The sequence below is a fragment of the Diabrotica virgifera genome, chromosome 2 (genome assembly GCF_917563875.1).
Source record: "Diabrotica virgifera virgifera chromosome 2, PGI_DIABVI_V3a".
Classification (NCBI taxonomy): domain Eukaryota; kingdom Metazoa; phylum Arthropoda; class Insecta; order Coleoptera; family Chrysomelidae; genus Diabrotica; species Diabrotica virgifera.
In genome coordinates, this window is record NC_065444.1 from 75,834,191 (window position 1) to 75,855,872 (window position 21,682).

At 33.5% G+C, this 21,682-nt stretch overlaps 1 protein-coding gene across 3 annotated transcripts in view; it reads left to right on the plus strand.

Moving 5' to 3' along the window:
- The window catches only part of LOC126880113 (protein TFG-like), a 33,486-nt gene that overhangs the window by 1,452 nt on the left and 10,352 nt on the right, over nucleotides 1-21,682 (plus strand). For 2 of the 3 annotated variants that reach the window (XR_007696417.1, XM_050643810.1), the window contains exons 3-5: nucleotides 7,486-7,725; nucleotides 12,300-12,488; nucleotides 12,542-12,728. Coding sequence is in view for 2 of the 3 variants with exons in the window: in XM_050643810.1 (XP_050499767.1) it covers nucleotides 7,486-7,725; nucleotides 12,300-12,488; nucleotides 12,542-12,728 (616 nt within the window). In the remaining variant the exon portion in view is untranslated. The remainder of the gene's footprint in view (nucleotides 1-7,485; nucleotides 7,726-12,299; nucleotides 12,489-12,541; nucleotides 12,729-21,682) is intronic. The other variant, XM_050643811.1, reaches the window with a different exon arrangement.

Here is a 21,682-nt window from a genome sequence, read left to right on the forward strand (position 1 = left end):
TTCAACAATAATGTAAAAGCAATTTAAATGCATATCACGTAAAAAAAATATCCGGAAGTTCGGGTATATATTCACAGGTTTTGACAGAGTTCACGACATTAACAGTTGATCACGTGCGAGTACAACATGGTTCTTATTGGCCCGCAGCAGAGATTGCCATGTTTGGTACGCACTCAGCTATGGATATTGCTGCTTTTGATCCTAACATGAATTTTTCACTGCGATTTGTATACAGTTAAGACCGCTTTTGGTTTTTACAAATAGTTTTATCTAACAGATAATAAAAAAATGCAACAAATGGCGTCCCTAACCCAAAACATGAAAAAGTGGAGATTGCCGCCTTTGATTTTACACCCCTCATATAGTAGAATGATGTGTAATGTGAGTGGACTCACAATATAATCTGATTAAGAGCAGTTTGTGATATGTAGTATAAACCAGGGGTCACCAATTATGTTCCCTGAGGGTCCATTTCGCAAACCTGACACTTGTGGGGTCCGGATTGAATGCTACCTGTGTTTGGTTGTTCTGATTCGGTTTATTTGTGGATTCAGGCAAAATTTTTGGATAGGAATAATTGTTTAACAAATTCAAAACATCACCTTTTTTACCCCCGAAAATATATTTTTAGCATAAGGTCGTCAAGTACCTAAATTGAAGTTTATTTAAACATTTAATTTCAAGATTCTGATGAGTAATCGGGTGTCAATTTAGACCATTGTTTTTAATTGTTAATTATGCATGTCCACTTGGCCCTTTCTCTTGGTATAAAAGTAAGAATGCTGAGATGTTACATCTTCTCTGTCCTTTTTTATGGTGTTGAATCATGGGCCTTGAACGAGGATATGTGCCGACAATTGGAAGCATTTGAGATGTGGCTATATCAGAGAATTCTTAAAATCCCATGGACTGATCGGGTCACAAATGAGGAGGTTCTTAGAAGAATGGGGAAGAACCGAGAAGTACTAACCATCATCAAATCTCGAAAGTTGGAATACTTTGGATACATTATGCGAAATGAATCCAGATATGCCCTCCTACAAGCCATCCTGCAAGGAAAAATATTTGGAAAGCGAGGTCCAGGAAGAAGAACATCCTGGTTAAAGAACCACAGAACCTGGTTCAACACAATATCTGTGCAGCTTTTCTGCGTTGCTGCAGATAAAGTGAAGATTGCCATGATGATCGCCAACATTAGTCACGGATAGGCACATCAAGAAGAAGACTTATCCCTTAAGCCTCCACTGCTGCGCGTCTAATTATATCGATGGCTTAGTGTGAAAACCAAGTGTCTCATTAAATTACAATTTTACAGGAGAGGCAAAAAACTGATTTTCTTAATAATATAACCTAAGAACAAAAATTACGTTACGTATTTTTAATTTGAGCACATTGAGACAAATATCTGATATTGTGTCCAAAGCTAAAAGTGTTAAATGTCGCTATTAAATTGAAAATACAAATATTAACTATGAAAAACACGTAAATATCCTTGCAGTATATAGAGCCTTTGCCCAAGTAACTATGATAACCTCGTATATCTTGATATACGTGTTTTTTATCTCAAATGAGGTTGTGTTTATTATTATTTACGAGGTTTTCATTTTTCATAGCTTATTGCACACCTCCAAATACTAGGTCGATACAATACAAATCTTTTGATTTAAGGTTCATAAAATGTTTCTATATGCCGGACTACATTTTGTTGTTCACAAAAAACACTTCCCCAAGTAGAATCTCTCAAACAAACACTTCAAATTAAGTACCAAATTCTTGGTTATATATAGGTGGTATTCACACTAAGACTAAATCAAGAGAGCAATTGATATATGTGGTTTCTTTTTTCGGCTGTAGAAAATAGTCTAGTGTATTTGGATTTTTTCTAACAGTTGTAAATGGTGAGATACAAGGTTCTCAAACTAAAACCACCAAAATGTCATTTTCGAAAAAAAATTGAGATATGAGGTTTTCACACTAAGCCATCGATATGGTGCATATCACACTGTAGGATTGGTGTATTTAATTAGCACATTTGCAATAGTTAACTGAATAAATTATTAAAAAAATACTATGTTAATAATATATTATTATTAAATTTTTGCATAAGTACATATTATAATATGTATACGCGCGACAGAGATGCACGATGATTAACAATTAATAAACAAAGGTCTATATTGAAATAGGCCCTGATTACTCGCTAGAATCTTGAAGTTGAATGTATAAGCTTCAATTTAGGCACTTGTCAACCTGAACAATAATAATTTACACATGAGTTTTCAAGCCTCGAACATGTGTACTTCTGCATATTTCCGCATGTTTCAGATTTTAAATCGCTTATAACTCGAATACTATCAACATTTGAGAAAAATAACAAGAGACCTATTTAGTTTAAAATCAGCAAAATTTTGAATTTGTTTAAAAAAATTGTTTCCTGTGTAAAAAAAATGTACAACCTGTCTGTTTGGAATGCTTTTAGTGCAACTGATTCACATTAGGGAGTTGAGATATTCATCTGTTAGCTGAGATGTGTACTGATTTTTAATAAAGTTCATTATAGAAAAAGCTGCTTCACACACATAAGTTGATCCAAAAAACATTTTCAAAATTAAAAAAAAACACTATATTCTGAATTTAATTGTGGTCCGCACAAAACTAGCCTACAGTTCAGATGCAGACTGCAGTCCGCCAATTGGTGACCCCTGGTATAAATGATCTGAACATCCATAGAAATGGTAGATCACACTAAGAACGTAAAAGAAGTATTATTTGCAAAAATAAAATAAATGATCTACTAACCATGGCCTTTCTAGAGAGTTGATAGCTTCTAGAAATATCAAAATTCAGAATTGGTTTTAAATAATAGAAGACTTTGTAAACCAATACTTTGTAAACAAAAACTTGATTTATTCAACAGTTACTTTATAAATGTTGGTTGCAAAAAAGGGTTGCAAAAGTTATAAAAAGTCTTAAACTATAAAATAAAGAAGATATCTACGGTTAAAATTCTGAAACCTCATAAGTCAACATTTACAACTTTTTAGGAGAAGGAAAAAACTTTGATGATCAGTTATTTTTCTTCCTTAGTATCAATTTAATTATTATTACTTTGACAAAAACACGTCAAAACACACTTTTTATGAATCTGAGGTTTTGGCAGAACATTCCGAACAATATTTTTAACCCGAATTTTCATAAATCTAAAAACTGTGAAATTTTGACTTTGAGGTTTTCGGTTCCATTACATCTCATAACGCGACAGTTCGTAACCGGACAGTTGGTAACGGACAATTTGTAACAGCGACAGTTCGTAACAGTGACACTTCGTAACGGCGACTACAAATTCGTAAAGGACAATTCGTAACCTCCAATTTGAATTATTCTGTTGATTGTTGTTAAAGTGGAAACTAACTATTATTACAGTTATAAATGAAATTATGTTTATCATTTTAACGAATCAGTATCAGGATAAACATTTTTAAGGCATTTCATATTGCGTGTTTCAGAATATAATAAAAGTAATTAAACCAAGTATTAAAGTATTACAAGCCATCTCTCTTATCAACTATAACCGTTGATTGAATGCCCCAAAGCTGTTACCAATCACAAGGTTTATTATAATAACAGGTAATTATAATCTTTCCTTTACAAAATGTTTATATTTAAAAAATTTGGAATGTCTAAAGACATTTGTCAGATTAAAGATTTCAGGAATTAAGTACTTCATTGTTCCTTTGTCTAGGTATATGCAAGTTTAAGGAACAATAAGAGTGATAAAATTTTAAAAATAATTTTAAAAGTTTCTATGTATTTAAAAATATATTATTTGTTTGTGTTTAAAGACTTTTAAATATTCTGAAACATAAAATATAAAATGTGTTTATCCGTTTATACAAAAACATGTTTATTCGTACTGATTCGTTATATTGATAAACATAATTTCAATTATAACTGTAATAACAGTTAGTTTCCACGTTGACAAAAATAAACATAATAATTCAATTTGGACGTTACGAATTTGTATAGTTACGGACTGCCGCCGTTACCAAGTGTCGCGTTACGAACTGTCGCTGTTACCAACTGTCCGGTTACAAACTGTCGCGTTACGAGGTGTCTGGTCACGGAGGTTTTCACATTTAGCCGACGATATATTAGTACTCTCAGAGAGAAATATGAAATAGATTATTTAGAAAGTTATTACACATGAGAATAATCATTTTCTGACTTAGATACCTTATAAAATACCCATACACATAATAGGTTTTTTCTTGTCAACATCAAGGACAAGTAGCAGGCTATTTAGTGTTAAAAATAAAATAAAACACTTATTCACTTATGATGACATTTTAAGAAAATTGATATTGGTTTAAGATGTTTTCATTCAAATGAAAATATACTTTAATTTTTCTGGTAGAATCCATTGTAATATTCTTTGAGGGAATCCTGGCTTTTTTTCTCTATGATGATCCATTCATATAATATTTTAAAGTATGCGACCTTTCTTTTCTCCAGCAGAATCTATTCTAATATCCTTTGAGGAAATCTTGTATTTTATTATCCTGGGAGAATATCTTTTGAGAGTATTCTATCTTTGGTTTCATTCCCTTTGTCTTTTTTCCAAGAGAATCCATTCTAATATCCTTTGGTGGTATCCTCTATTTAGTTTCTAGACCTGTATCCCATGTACCAAAAAAAGTTGATTAATAGCAAACTTAAAATTTGTTAATAGCTTAACGGTGTCTAGTCGGACAAACTTTGATGTATGGGAACACTAGAACAGGGGAAGTTTTAATTGTGGAACATGATTGTAATTGTGGAATGTGTCATCGTGACAAGTTTATGATTGTGAAAATTAGCAGGTTGCTTTTAAATTCATTCATTAGCAAACTTCATATAATATATGAAAAAATGTTTGTCTGACAAATATGCATTTTAATAAGTCTGACATGTAGAATATGTCAAATGACAGGAATTATATTGGTGGTAAAAACAGTCTGATTTTTATATGAGAGTTTAATGAAGAGGTAACAAATCAATTGGAAATTTGAAACATGTAATCTGTTACAGAATTAAAACTTCCCCTGTTCCAGTGTTCCTGTACATCAAAGTTTGTCCGACTAGATACTGTTAAGCTATTCACAAATTTTCAGCTTGTTATTAATTAACTTTTTTTGGTACTCGGGATCCAGGCCTATTCGTCAAAACAATTAATTTTAACATGCTACAGTTGTGTGCTCACTTCTATCAGTATTTTTTGATTTGGTATTCTGTCTTGTAGTGCTTTTTTTGCTAAAGTCGTCTTCAAATATTTCTGTACTCTATCTGAGTCTTTGTAACGGGTTCTATAAGGGTGTTTCCTCTTTACAGGGGCAGGTTGCTGGCCTGACTTTCGTACTCATCTCTTTTATCCGGGTTTATGCTATTCTATCTGCGTAATAATAGTAGCACAGAAAAAATCATACATCTAGTAGAGTCTCTTAATGAGAAATGGTTTTAACGACAACAATGTTGCCAGGTTGTGAATTTTCTTCAAATAGCATAAATGTGCTTAATATTATCTTCAAGTTCCTACTTAACTTCTAGTTTGAATTATTTTCGAATTCTGTAAACAGTTCTCTTAGACACTTTAGTCAAATCAATTACTGGCCCACTATAGTGACAAATACATCAATTTCATGTATTGATATTTTTCAAATTTTACTGTGTAGGGTCCTACATGTGTATGTGATAGTGGTTGTTAACTCAACAACAAAAATGGTTTTACATTTATTTACACAGAAAGAATTACATGAATTATTGATAAATTAAAAAACTGAAAAGTATGTCGACGTTCCAGGGTTTATCACAAATAATTAATGAAGTAATTTCTGAATTTTTTTGGTTTAATGTTTGCCTTTTTTGTTAGTTCAAATAATCTGATATCTACATTATTCAGTGGCATTATGACCAGGCAAATCCCAAAATATTTGTTAAACAATTTGTTAGTGCTAGGGAGAATACTATAATTAAGAGGCAACAGTAGCGATCAACAGGTATCAACAAACGCGGTCCAAGATTGCGGCTGTAATTTTCAATATTTTGTCGAGATATTTGGCACACATATTTGTAACATAATAAAGAATGGCGGTACAGAGCCCAATTTCAGAAATATGTTAGTATGTGGAAATTACTCTATAACTAAATAAAATGGGTAAAATATTGTAAAAAGGAGCCTGTACCGCCATTAAGAACAAAAAAATAAACTTTCTTCAAATAAACTTTTTTATCCCATGCCTAGATATTGTGTCATATTGGACCTAGTAAAATTTTTTATTTCTAACAAGAAATCGAACATATATTACATATAACTAAATATCTGATTAGTCAACATAGAGAAAGTGTCACTGTCATTTTGACAAACCTGCGTCAGATTTCTGTTCTGTTATCTGCATAGGGATTACGAACACTCGATACGAATCATGTCCGTCATGTTTTACCATAGCGCCGTAGAGTGTTCGTAATCCCTATGCAGATAACAGAACAGAAATCTGACTCAGGTTTGTCAAAATGACAGTGACACTTTCTCTATGTTGATTAATCAGTTATTTAGTTATAATATGTCCGATTTCTTGTTAGAGATAAAAAATTTTACTAGGTCCAATATAACACAAAATCTAGGCATGGGATAAAAAAGTTTATTTGAAGAAAGTTTATTTATTTATTCTTAATGGCGGTCTTCTTCTTCTTAACGTGCCCTATCAAGTCCCCTTGACCTTGGCGATTAACATGGCGAAACTGTCTCTGTCTCGAGCTATTCTAAATAGGTGTTCTGCTTTCTTTATTCCTGTCCACTCCCGGATATTCTTCAACCAAGAGGCCTGCTTTCTACCAATTCCTCTGCGTCCTTCGATTTTACCCATCATAATAAGTTGAAGAATATTATACCTGTCTCCCCTTACTACGTGTCCAAAATAGGCCATCTTTCTATATTTGATGTTATCAAGCAGCTCGCGGGTAGCATTTGCTCTCTTAAGGACTGCCACATTTGTCAGCATAGCCGTCCATGGTATTTTTAGAATACGTCTGTGCAGCCACATTTCAAAGGCCTCCAAACGGTTAATGGTGGCTTAATGGCGGTACAGGCTCCTTTTTGCAATATTTTATTTAGTTGTAGAGTAATTTCCACATACTAACATATTTCTCAAATTGGGCTCTGTACCGCAATTCTTTATTATATTACGAATATGTGTGCCAAATATCTCGACAAAATATTCAAATTTACAGCCGCAATCTTGGACCGCGTTTGTTGCTACTTGTTGATCGCTACTGTTGCCTCTTAAGGTGAGACATATCTTTTATTCCCTCTGTCACTGTCTTACGATTCTTCAGATTGAGTAATATAACCAAGTAATTTTACACAAATCTATTTTTCTCACTAGAGATAAGTAGCAGTGTAAACAAAGAAATTAATTAGTACTGAAACTAAATCATATTACGTCTTTTCAGATGGTGATCTTATAACGATATTCGAAAGTAACGATTTATCTTTCGCTATACAATGCAGTCGAATTTTGAAATTACAAATTTTATTAAATTCCGATCTGAAAAACGATTCTGCTAGTGCTTTATCATCGACTGAAGTAACTAATCTGAAAAAACAACTAAGAAATATAAGGGATCAAGTGAATACCTTACTGGATACGATAGATGTACATGAAAATAAGACACTTAACAGTGGTCTTCAAGGTGAGTATGTAGAATTTGTTCATAGCAACAACTAAGGTCCTGTTCCTGAAATCTACATTAAACCCATGTTCTGACATTATGTCAACCCCAAGGATAACAGGATAATATCATCTGTCATCTATATATTGGCTATTAGGACCACTACTTCTATCTCAATATGGAAGTTTTCTCTATTGTCCTTATAAATGACTACAATAGACCATTCCAGGGTGACGTCATTTGACAGCGACTGGTGGGCAAAATATTGTAAACAAACTAGGTTAAGTGTAGAAAACCATTGTTTAATTTAAGAATATGATTAAAATACCAGCGTTTTGTTCAGTTTGAAAGTGTTCCAGTAAAGGTAAAAGAGATAAAGTAAGTTTTTTTATAATACCAGCCACAGTTAAAGACCGAAATGTTTTAAATCACTATAATCACAATACACTGTAAACAGAACGACGATATGGGCCAAGAAAACTGATTTTCTGATTATACCGGGTTTTTGCATCCCCTATGAGGGTGTCCTATATCCAATATTTGAAATTTTTGTAGTTAAAACCACAGATTTTTTATAATAAGGCGAGAAAATAGCAAAAATAACACCAAAAACACAATTTTTGTCCCTCAGCAACGGTGTCGAAAGTCACGTGACCTGGAATGGTCAATTAGTCCATTATTTTGTGCATTGGCTTCAAATTGCCTTCTGTACACTGGCCAGGATGTCCCGCCATCAAATATAGGAGGCCTTATTATTCCGTTGGCATGGGAACAAATCACTTCAGCTTCAACTCTCAGCTGGATATTTTCAATTTCTGGGTGGACATTTTCAAGTTCTCGTTACCTCATCGTGTCTTTTCCCTACTAGACCTCTTGGTACTTCCAAAGTGCACCAGAGCGCTGACAACTAAATATGAATGATAATTTGTACCGACTCGGCGCTGGCTGTCTGACTCGGAAACCAGCGTGCACTATGGACGCGCCCTTCCAGACGAGTTTTTATTCGGCTTATTTTTCTTCCTGACGACGTCTTTCTTCATCTTTATTTTCTCCTAGACTCAGAAAAAACTACTTCTTATCACACTACATTCTGCTAATAGAATGGTATCATTTGTAGACCTTTTATACCGAATCTTTTCTATGACCTGTCTGGTCTTCTCCCCCAAATTTTAGTATCTAGGGCAATATTTCAACATCAATTCTAACTACAAGGGGATTCAGTGAAACGGTACGATTTGGCAACGCTGCTGACGACGATAAAATAGAGGATCCGCGGGCTTGCGACGTAAACGTTGTGAATCTAGAGAGTGGGAAGTTTATTTATCATGATGACGTGGTCGGGTGAACAACGCGCATTTGCTGTGAAAGCTTATTACAAAAATGGTGAAAGTTTTATGCGGGTACAATACAAGGAGCATTTCGTTTAGACTACTATTTGCCGCACCGCGCTGCAGCTTCGTCTAACATGGCTGGGTCAATCCAAGCCAAGTGGTCCAAAGGTGGTTGCTTAACTATTTTTAATATTTTTTATTTTTCTACCTTTTAAACTTCAGTCTATAGAAAGTACAAAATTGCATTCATTTTATTTTTAAAAAATTTAGTTTGCCGATGACGGCCATTTTTGTTAAAGCGTGTCGATCATTTTCACGGAAAACATGGCTTCGCTCTTTAGCCAAATATTTTCTTAGGTTTGTCGTAGAACAATAAATCAAAAACCAAACTTTTTAGAAAAGTACCTATGCTCTAAAAAACTGCCTATAGCATTATTTAATTTCAAACTACCCTTAAGGCCTTAAATGAACCTCAAAGTTTGAATAGGTAAACTGACAAAATTCCATTTTTAGCATTTTTTTAACAGCATAAGGCAAGCCGATATTGGTTTCTAATTTTTTTCTGGAAAAGACATACGTACATACTTTAAATAAAAAAAGTTTGAGCTTTGAGACGAGTAAATTTTTTCAAAAAAAAATCTCAAAAACGTAATTTTTTGAAAAATCTCAAAGTTTAACCCCTTATATCTCTGATGAGCACGGATGAAAAATTTGAAATTTGGCTGAATGTTAGCCCCTAGTAAGTAGAATAAGGAGTAAAAATTTGAAGTTGCAGACTTACGTCATATAGGAGTTACAGGCCTGAAAAAATGGTCAAAATTTGAGCGTTTGTGGGCAGGTTAATTAAAATTCAAATAAACTGGGCCAAAGAAAAGAGTCCACCTCGATATTTGGCAATAGTTACCTATTAGATTTTAAGGAAATGCGGAAATAGGTCCATTTTTATTTTTATTATATTGCAACTTTTTGGGATATACCTATTTCATACTACGTGACGTCATCCATCAGAGCGTGATGACGTAATCGATGATTTTTTTAAATGGGAATAGGGGTCTTGTGGCAACTAAAAATACATTGTACTGCTGTCAGAAAATAGAAAAAAATGTTTATTTCACAAATAAACATTTCTTTTCGCTTAAATTAAATGACAAACAGCCTCCCACTTACCTCTTGACAGTTTGAACATTTAATTTAAGCGAAAAGCAATGTTCATTTGCCAAATAATATATTTTTTTTTCTATTTTATGACAGCAATAAAATGTATTTTGAGTTAAATAAATTACATACATTCTACTTTTTGTGTCAATTAATTTAATTCAAAAATTATTTTTTGGCCACCCTGTATAAATAATTATATTATTGTTTATACTACTGAACAGAGAATTGAACACTCTTTCAAATGAGATAACATACGACCCCTATTACCATTAAAACAATCGATTACGTCATCACGCCCAGGTGGATGACGTCACTGACGATGATACGTCATGGAGACGTATGAAATATATATAAAAAAATTGTAATTTAAAAATAAAAATCGACCTGTTTCGGCATTCCCTTAAAATCTACTAACTGCCAAATATCAAGGCGAACTCTTTTCTTTGGCCCACCCTGTATAAATTTGTATTCATTAGACAGTTTATTTGAATTTTAATTACCCTGCCTGCAAACGCTCAAATTTTGACCATTTTGATTTTTGACCATTTTTTCAGGCATGTAACTCCTATATGACGTAAGTCTGCAACTCCAAATTTTTACTCCTTATTCTACTGGCTAGGGGCTAACATTCAGCCAAATTTTAAATTTTTTCATCCGTGCCCATCAGAGATATAAGGGGTCAAACTTTGAAATTTTTCAAAAAATTGCGTTTTTGAGATTTTTTTTGAAAAAATTTGCTTAAGTCTCAAAGCTCAAACTTTTTTTATTTAAAGTATGTACGTATGTCTTTTGCAAAAAAAAATTACAAACCATTATCGGCTTGCCTTATGCAGTTAAAAAAATGCTGAAAATGGAATTTTATCAGTTTACCTCTTCAAACTTTCAGGTTCATTTAAGGCCTTAAGGGCAGTTTGAAATTAAATAATGCTATAGGCCGTTTTTTTAGAGCCTACTTTTCTAAAAAGTTTGGTTTTTGATTTATTGTGCTAGGACAAACCTCAGTGAAAATATTGGCTAAAGAACGAAGCCATCTTTTCCGTGAAAATTATCGATACGCTTTAACAAAAATGGGGCCGTCATGCAAACTAATTTTTTTAAAAATAAAATAACTGGAATTCTGTACTCTCTATGGACTGAAGTTTAAGAGGTAGAAAAATAAAAAATAATAAAAATAGTCAAGCAACCAACTTAATTTATATTGGACCACTTGGCATGGATTGACCCGGCTATTAAGACTTGGGCTAGGGACTTTGAAAGTAGTCGTTTAACATTACAGAAAAGAGGTGGCAGTGTCAGAACTGCTCGCACGCACACAACAGAATATTAAAGCAGTGCAAAATTCATTACACGCGAGTCGTCGCAGGGATCTTTGAGAACTTGCGTGTAATGAATTTCACACCGCTTCAATATTCTGTGGTGTGCGAGCAGTTCTGACACTGCCACCTCTTTTCTGTGATGTTAAACCACTACTTTCAAAGTTCCTAAAGCAAGTCTTAATAGCCATGTTAGACGGAACTTCAGCGCGGTGCGGCAAATGGTAGTCTAAACGAAACACTCGTTGTACACGCACAAAACTTTCACCATTTTTGTAATACACTTTCACAGAAAATGCGCGTTGCTCACCCGACCACAGTATAAAGAGGGACAGTAGAACCACTCTCCGAAAAATTGGAAGTAAAATCTGTAGTCGCGCATGACGACTGTTGGCAGTCGCTTTTGCTCCACTCTCGCATTGCTATTCGCATAGAAACGTACGGCTTTTAACAGGGAAAACCCGCATCCACCACTGGTGAATTACCAATTGCGGACTGCCGGTATTACTTCCTGAGATCAAAGCGCCGACAGAAGAGTGATTTTACTGTGGAACCTCTATATACTGTGACCCGACCACGTCTGCATGAAAACTAAACTTCCCACTCTCTAGATTCACAACGTTTACGTCGCAAGCCCGCGGCACCTCTATTTTATCGTTATCATCGTTGCCAAATCGTACCATTTCACTGAATCACCTGTTTCATGACCAATACATCAAAGTATCTGCAGCCTAGTTTATATTTAAGTTTATATAGATGTTCTTTGAATATTAGTAAGTTTTCAATGTTTTAGAAACTGGAGATACATCAAACTTAGATCTGAATCAATCTAGTTCTTCTTTAAATAAGGTCAACTCGAGCGAGTTTGATCCATTGCAAGATAAAGGCCAGAAGAACGGCACCGAAGACGCAAAAGACTCTTCCAAGCCATCCACTCCACAGATTAACAATGAAGGTAATTTAACTAAACAAAAATCGAATCGTAAGACCACTGTAACTATATATATTTCTCTTTAAAAACAAATGTATTTTTAGGCGCTGGTAGTAGACCGCAGTCAGTATCTATGGCGACCACTCCTGGTCAACAGTCCGTGGTGACATCGGCAGCTAATCCTCATGGTATAACGGACTATTTTGGTCGTTCATCTAGTGCTACTAACTTCCCAGGAATGCAGTACAGTTCATTACCCTATCCTCAACAGTATAACTTCCAATCAACAGGGTAAGCATATTTCTTTACTCAAAAAATAATGGGTTTGGTAGACTTTTTAAATTTTAACAATTTAAGGCCAAAATTTTAAGAACTTTCGTTTACACGTTAAAAGTAAAGCATTTTGAACTAATTTGGAGGTAATTTTTTGATAAACACGTTTAAAGGTCGATTCGCACACATCCGTGACGTGACCGTAACGGGACAGTGCCGTATCAGTGCTTCGCCGGACCGTGATTTCGACTGTTTCACTTCGTATTCGCACAACAAAGTGCCGTGACGTGAAGGTTACCAGAATGAAGGTATTTTTCGACAGCGAACTATTTATGATTGATGTGATCTTAGATGAAGAAGAAAAACAGGAAAAGGAAACAGACACTACAAATTAACGCTTCTGGGTCTATCGAGCTTGGAAGAAGAACGGGACGGGAATTTTTCTATATGAGTTGATGAGCGGTGGAAAGAAGTTTTATGAATATTTTAGATTGTCTCAGAATTCATTCATGCTGTTACTGAGTAAACTAATGTCTGTCCTACCTTGACTTTACAGTACACGAACATACAGCAATACAATCCTTATGGGAGTTTTTAGCGCGGCGATGCCGATTTTCTTCAAAAGAATTTTCAATCGAACATTACCAAGGTCCTAAAAATGTAGGTTCCTAAAAATGTTAAATTAAAAATAACCCGTTACAGTCAAGTAAAACAATATTTTTTATTGTTTTTTTTTTTGTGAGTGATAGTCATTTTCGAAAAGTAATCAGCAATTTTATAATCGATATGCGTAATAACTTTTTTTGGTTGAGAATGTTAGAATATTCAACATTAAAAGTGGATGTTGTTCTATGGTTGTTAATTTATATATTGACAGTATAGATAGACAGTTCTGAAGTAATGTCAAGAAAAATATAAAATAGATTGTCAGTCCAGTTTAAGTAAAGTTTTATATTGTCCTACAGTTGAGAATAAATAAAGTATAATTAATTGTTGATGGTCAGTTCACCTAAATTAAATTATAACAAAGAATATTCAATAAGTTTAAAATTATTACTGATAACATTGTATCGAGTAACTCATTGCTTATTTGGAAAATTTGGATCCTAATTGCAGTTTATTGTTATTCTTAATGTCTGATTTCCAAGATGAAATTAATGTCATTTTAATGTGTTTACACCCTACGACAGTGGCAGTGAAAGTAAGGAAGACGGGATTATAGAAAGAGGCTAAAATATATACAGGGTGTTTGGTAGGTCGATGGAAATTTTTTAAGGGATAATAAGGGACGCCATTTGCAACATTTTTTGCTAATAATGTATCGCTCAAACTGTTACGGTTTCCGAAATAAAGTTAAATTTGTCAGTATTCGTCAACCGTCTATTTCACGTTTAAAAATTATCTAGGCGTACTACCTCCCTGTTTTATGAATGGAATAAAAATGTAAACCTACAACACTGACTCTTCGCATACAGTTTCCATCAGCTATCGTCATTCTCCGAACGCATAACAAACAAAAAACAATCTACCTGCTATGCCAACAAACAATCTACCTGCTATGAAGTGGTTTAACAGTTTGAGCGATACATTATTAGCAAAAAATGTTGCAAATGGCGTCCCCTATTATCTCTTAAAAAATTTCCATCGACCTACCAAACACCCTGTAGCTTAAATGTATTTTAATTATTTCTGTAGTTACCTACGTATTTATTAAGGTTTAACATATTTATGCGCTTGAATACATTATTATACAGGGTGTCCCAAAAAGATTGGACATAAATTTTACCACAGATTCTGGGGTCAAAAATAGGTTGATTGGACGTCACTTACCTATATACAATAGTGCACACAAAAAAAGTTACAGCCCTTTGAAGTTACAAAATTAAAATCGATTTTTTTTCATATATCGAAAATTCTCAGAGATTTTTTATTGAAATTGGGCATGTGGCATTTTTATGGCAGCAACATCTTAAAAAAAATTAAAGTGAAATTTGTGCACCCCATAAAAATTTTATGGGGGTTTTGTTCCCTTAAACCCCCCAAACTTTTGTGTACGTTCCAATAAAATTATTATTGTGACACCATTAGTTAAACACAATGTTTTTAAAACTGTTTTGCCTCTTAGTACTTTTTCGATAAGCCAGTGTATATCGAGATATTTTGAATATTTGTCGAATCCACTACATATTTGTATATGGTTAAGTACGATTGTAGAGACCTATTATAATCTGAAAATTTTTTTACAATTTACATTTTTAGGTATATTTTGAAAAAGAAGCTACATCTCGATAAAAGGTGAGTTATGAAAAAAATACTAAGAGGCAAAAGTTTTAAAAATACTGTGTTTAACTAATTGTACCACAATAATAGTTTAATTGGAACCTACACAAACATTTGGGGGGTTTAAAGGAACAAAACCCCATAAAATTTTTACGTAAATATATTGAAAAAGAAGCCGCATCTCGATAAAAACTGGATTATCGAAAAAATACTAGGAGGCAAAAAAGTTTTAAAAACGTTGTGTTTAACTAATGGTACCACAATAATGAATTAATTGGAACGTACACAAAAGTTTAGGGGGTTTAAGGGAACAAAATCCCCATAAATATTTTATGAGGTGGACAAATTTCACTATAATTTTGTTTTAAGATGTTCCTGCCATAAGAACGACACATGTCCATTTTCAATAAAAAATCTCTAATATAGTTTTCAATATATTGAAAAAAATCGATTTTCATTTTGTAACTTCAAAGGGCTGTAACTTTTTTTATGATCACATTTGTACTAAGGTAAGTTAGGCTCAATCAAACTATTTTTGACCCCAGAATGTGTGGTATAATTTATGACCATTCTTTTCGAGACACCCTGTATAAATGTTTTATACAAAATTATTTTTATTTTGTTCACATAAAGGTATTTTTCGAAAAAAAATTGTTTTAGAACCCCTGACAGCCACAAAATGTCAATAATATTAATTCCTAAGTTACTAATAGTTATCCTATAGAAAAAAGTATGTTTGCTTAAAACCTGTTTCTTATAAAATTTGGCATCACTGTTGGTCATAAGAACCTGTACTGTAAAGTCAAGGTGGTCACATTCCTTTTCATTTTTATGCCGATTTTGCTCCATATCCCGTTTTTATATTTCGTGTCCATATACTTAGGATTTGACAAATAAAAAAAAACGAATCTTTTCGCATTAATTCAGTCATCTCGTCATTCATGTCGTCATTCATCTGTCTATACGGTACGGTCACGTCAACAACACTGACAGCACTGCCTGACTACTGTCACTGGTGTGTGCGAATTGGGTCGTTTATTTTCCTAAAAGAATATTTTTACGTCGCCGGTGCAATCACGTCCCATTCACGTTCACGGTACGGTCGCGAATCGACCTTAAAGCTTTAAAATGATGATTTGTAAATGTTGATGTACTAATTTGTTGCTTAGAAAATTGTAACAAAATATAAGAATTCTTAATTTTCAATAAATATTAATAACTAGTTTAAAAATGGACCTCCAACCGTAATATTGTGTGGGAAATTGGGTCTTATAGTAAAATGTGGTTAAAATTTCAGAGTGATGCATCAATTGGTGTAAAAGTTATTGAACGTGTATATCCCAATCAACTTTTTTTTTGCAATGAGCCAGAAAAAATAAACTTATGATGACTACAGATAGCATCAGTAAAAGAGAGTTATTCTATCAAAACAATTTTAAAAAATTTGTAACATTGCAAAACTTGTTTGCAAAAACATTGCATTTTTTGCGTATAAACCTTTAGAATAACTTTGTCGTTATTGCCAGGGAACAAATTATTTTTTCACATTCTAAAAATTGCATTTTACATTTTAAAAAATAGTTGTCTTTCGACAATAAATTAGGAACGAGATTGGGTACATTTTTTATTTAATTCATAGTTTTGTTTATAACAATTAAGAAACCTAATGAGTGGCATTTGAAAGAAAAAAGACTGAAGTTTTATGCTGCAAAGTTTGAAAAAGATTGCCTTCGAATAGGTGGCTACGCAGCAGAAACAATGAGCCTTTCTAGTAGAGACAATGAAAAGCTAAGAATAATAGAAAGGCAGATCCTCAGAATAATTTTTGGGCCAGAAACAATCCAAAACGGAGAGTTTAGATGATTTTTTAACAATGAGATTAATAATCAGATAAATGGACAAAATATAGTCAGATAAAGGTTCCATCGTTGAAATAGTTCAGGAATTTACTAAGACGGGAAGAAAATTAGTTAATCAGGAAATATTAAAGTGGTAGCCCACTGATACAAGATCTAGACTAGTAGGTTCTAGTGAGATCAAAGTGCAGATGGACTGATCGGGTCAAGAAGAGAAAATCCACAAGGAATAGCTATTTGTATAACAAGGGAGGAAAGTGCAACTTTTCCTCCCGAGAATAAAGTTTACTGCCCGACGCGTAGCGGAGGGCAGTAATCATTTAAGGGAGGAAAGGGCACTTTACTCCCATGTTATACATATGATTTTCCACCTTCCTCAAATAACAAGTCATTTTTTCATTTTTAAATAATTTATTTATGTAACTATTACAAAATTGACTTTACTATGATCTTTTAGGCACACTCCCATGTTATACATATGATTTTCCACCTTCCTCAAATAACAAGTCATTTTTTCATTTTTAAATAATTTATTTATGTAACTATTACAAAATTGACTTTACTATGATCTTTTAGGCACTAGTGTTTAGTTTTAGTTGTCTTTATTTATTTTTAATACCTGCCTTACATCTAAACAAATGAAAAACACTGAATTTATATCCTTTATTTTACAAACTACGATATCTAATTTATTTATTACACTAAATCTAATAATTTATCTAATTACAAATTCAAAAATATACCGAGTCGGTTACATATCAAAGTACACCGACGTTTTCAAATTCACAACTGCCGTGTTAATTACAAAAACCTACTATGATTCAATGTTCTAGAAATAAATAACATCTCGAATAGTATTTACAAGAAACAAGAAAGAATTTACTCCAAAAGTCGAGAAGGAATAGAACATCATAAATCATAAAAAAGGTTATTTAGTAAACAACTCGGGTCTGTTAAGCCGGGAGCTGAAAAAAAACAGTATGTGACATAATTATGTTACATAACTAATAACACAATTTATTAGAAAACTAAAACTAACAAGCATACAGCTGAACTGTCAACCGTCAAATATAAGTCAAATTATTAATGTAAACATTGTTCAATCAAAATAACAATTTACTGTTTTTTCCATTCTGCAAAATACAAGGGTGTTCAATAAATAAACGTTAAAATGTATAAATACTTACGTAATAGATAATAAAATATTGTATAGGGGGTCAATAAGTTATTTCATCAATGACATACCATGACGTCACTACTCCTTAGGGAGGAAAAGTACGACTTTGCTCCCTACAATCAGGTCCGGAAAAGTATACTTTCGGTAGAGGTAGGTGGAAATAGCTATTTGTATAACAAGGGAGGAAAGTGCTACTTTTTCTCCCGAGAATGAAGTTTACTGCCCGACGCGTAGCGGAGGGCAGTAATCATTCAAGGTAGGAAAAGGCACTTTACTCCCATGTTATACATATGGTTTTTCCACCTTCCTCAAATAACAAGTTATTTTTTCATTTTTACTTAATTTATTTATGTAACTAACGCAACAAAATTTATTAGAACTAAAACTAACAAGTAGGTACAATATAACTGTGAAATATAAGTCAAATTATTAATGTTAAATGTTAATTGACATTGTTAAATCAAAATAACAATTTTCTGTTTTTTACCATTCTGTAAAATACAGGGTGTTTTATAAATAATCGTTAAAATGTATAGATACTTACGTAATAGAAAATAGATATATACAGGACGTCAATAAGTTATATTTCATGAATGAAATACCATGACGTCACTTTTACTTTTCCTCCCTAGGCAGGAAAAGTACAACTTTGCTCCCTACAATCAGTTCCGGAAAAGTATACTTTCGGTAGAGGTAGGTGGAAATAGCTATTTGTATAACAAGGGAGGAAAGTGCTACTTTTCCTCCCGTGAATGAAGTTTACTGTAATCATTCAAGGGAGGAAAAGGCACTTTACTCCCATGTTATACATATGGTTTTTCCACCCTCCTCAAATAACAAGTTATTTTTTCATTTTTACTTAATTTATTTATGTAACTAATTATCAAAATTTATTAGAACTAAAACTAACAAGTAGGTACAATATAACTGTCAACTGTCAAATATAGGTCAAGTTATTAATGTAAACATTGTTAAATCAAAATAACAATTTACTGTTTTTTACCATTCTGCAAAATACAGGGTGTTTTATAAATAAACGTTAAAATGTAGGGGAGAAGAGGGAGACTTGATCCCACCGTTACATTTTTTAAGATAACTATTTTTACAACCAATCTAGAACCTTGATAATTTAGTGGAACATACAAATTTATCACAGTTTTGGGTATTATACACCCGAAAAATATACTGCTAATAAATAACGAGTTTTTGTAGAATCTCGTAAGATGAAACAGATTTACGATATTAAAATAACACCAAAAATTGGATGCTGAAAACTAACTTTACTCAGCCATGACTTATAACAAATAATGTTATTAAAAATATATAACACTTTCGGCAGAAAATTATACTGAAAAATTATACAAGAAAGAAAATTATTCTCGAATATTGAACATTCTTAGTGATTTAGGAAAGACAAAACATCCTATGCGCTTACTGTAGCTCCTAAAAGTCGGGCTTGGTAACTTTTTTTAAAATATGGTCACGTGCGACTTCACCCATGTCTTCTTTTTTTAGCCACTTAAAGGTTTCTTCATCCCTTTTTTGGGAAAATTTGATTTTAAAATCCTCGTTCTTTTTTCCCATTATCTGTCCTACGTAACGATGGACTCAGTTTCTTTCGGAGACACAGCTGACAATTACCCAATCTTGCACACTCAATTCAAACTCGTCACCTTCTGTTTCCGATTCACATTCACTATCTGTCTCTACTTGCATTTCATCATTAGGATCATATTCAGACTCTGACGATGGTAGTATAATGTCACTGCCCCCCGAACTTAAAGATTCCCTCAAATCCTTAAGTTTTTGTTTAGTTATTCTTTTTAGTGCTCTTATTTTGGCTCTTTTTCTAATTTTTTCTCTTCTTTAGCCTTAACTTCAGCTTCAAGCGCAAGTTTTTCTGGTGTTGCTGTGAGAATTTTTGTAGTTGCTCGCTTTCTACCCTTTGTCGAAGTCCTGGGCGCGGCTTTAGGGTGGGGTCTAATCATTTCTGGGCTAGCAAAAGTGGCAGAAGTGAAAGGCTGGTTATTGTGCTCTTTTGATGTTTGTTGTAGCTGTTCATTTTGTGAAGTATCTCCATTTACAGAATGGGATCTAATTATTTGAGGTGTGGTGAAAGTGCCAGTAGAAGTAGAAGGCTGATTTTTGTCCTCAATTAGTGTTCGTCGTAGTTGTTGATTATGTGAAATGGATCCACTTGATGGTGGTGAAAGTGCCAGTAGAAGTGGAGGTTATTGTTATCTATGGCTGGTTGTGCAACATCAAACTGGGATAAAGTGGATTTGTTTTCGGGATCTTCGCGATTTACGCCGACATAAAATCTTCATCGGTAAAAATATTGGAATTGAAAGGCCATATACCCGTAACTCTGAATCCACTCTCAATATTACGTGGAGTAAAAGCTAGGGGGAAAGCGTAAGCTAAGCATCCTCCGACTTTTGGCATACGTGTTCTTTGGCATACGTTATGGCTTCCAGACTAACGTAGCTATCGTGATTGTCCATTATGATTAAATATTTATTTTCGGTAATCGCCTTTACATGTTTTGGATAATGTTCCAAAAATTTGACGAAATTAGAAGCGGTCATCCATCCACTTTCATAAACTACGCCGGTGGTCCCTGGTGGGCAATGATCAATCATGTGATCTTGTCAAAGTTTTCGAGGAAAAACCATAAAAGGCGGTTTATGGTTTCCAATTGCGTTGATTGCACAACAAAGAGTTACTGTTGCTCCACGTTCCCCTGACGTAATTTTACCAACCTGTTTTGCACCTTTGCATGCAATGATCTTCTTTAGCTTATGGACAGTTGAAAGGCCAGTTTCGTCTACGCTGCAAATTGCTTCTGGTCTAATTCCATTGCTTTCAAGAATTGTCTTTAAATTTATGAAAAATTTTGATACATTGTTTCTGTTGAAGCTAGTTGCTCTAGTACCTAAGACTGGTTGCTTCTGGAGATCTTAGTGATAAGGTCTTCATCCTCTTCAGAAATCCGTATAGCCAGTCGTAACTGGCTTGCTTATGTTTATTCCACGAAGCAGGTATTTTTTTTATTATTTCTTACGGCAAACTCGTACGCTAGTTCTTTTGCTTGTTTGGTTGTAAAGCCATGGCGTAATTTGCTGACAACATCTAAATAATCTTTAAACATATTTTCCTCTGCATTTGTAAATATTTGAGCCTTTTTGTAATCAGGATAATAGGTTATTTCAACATTTTCGGATAGTTGTCGGCGAACGTATCTTTTTAATGTCATAACATTTATTTGATAACGACTTGCCGTTCCCTTGAGAGACGTTCCGTTATTAATAACGTCTAAAACAGCTTCTTTTAACTTCTGGCTGTTGACTGGTGTTATTTTCTTTGCTCCTTCCCTCCTTTTGTATTGACGTGGCATGTCTATAAAATAAAAAACACTCATCTTTAAGGAGTTTCTGGGAGACTTGATCCCGGGATCATATCTCCCAGATAAGATGGAATCAAGTCTCCCCAAGACGCCATTTTAATATTTTTGTCTATAAAAATATGACGACAAACTAGAACTCATTGCAAACTGTGCAAAACATAAACTGAATGATTATGGCGTTAAATAAAAATTATACGAAAAACTCACCTTAACAAATATTAAAGAAAATCAACTTGAAATAATTCTGAAAACA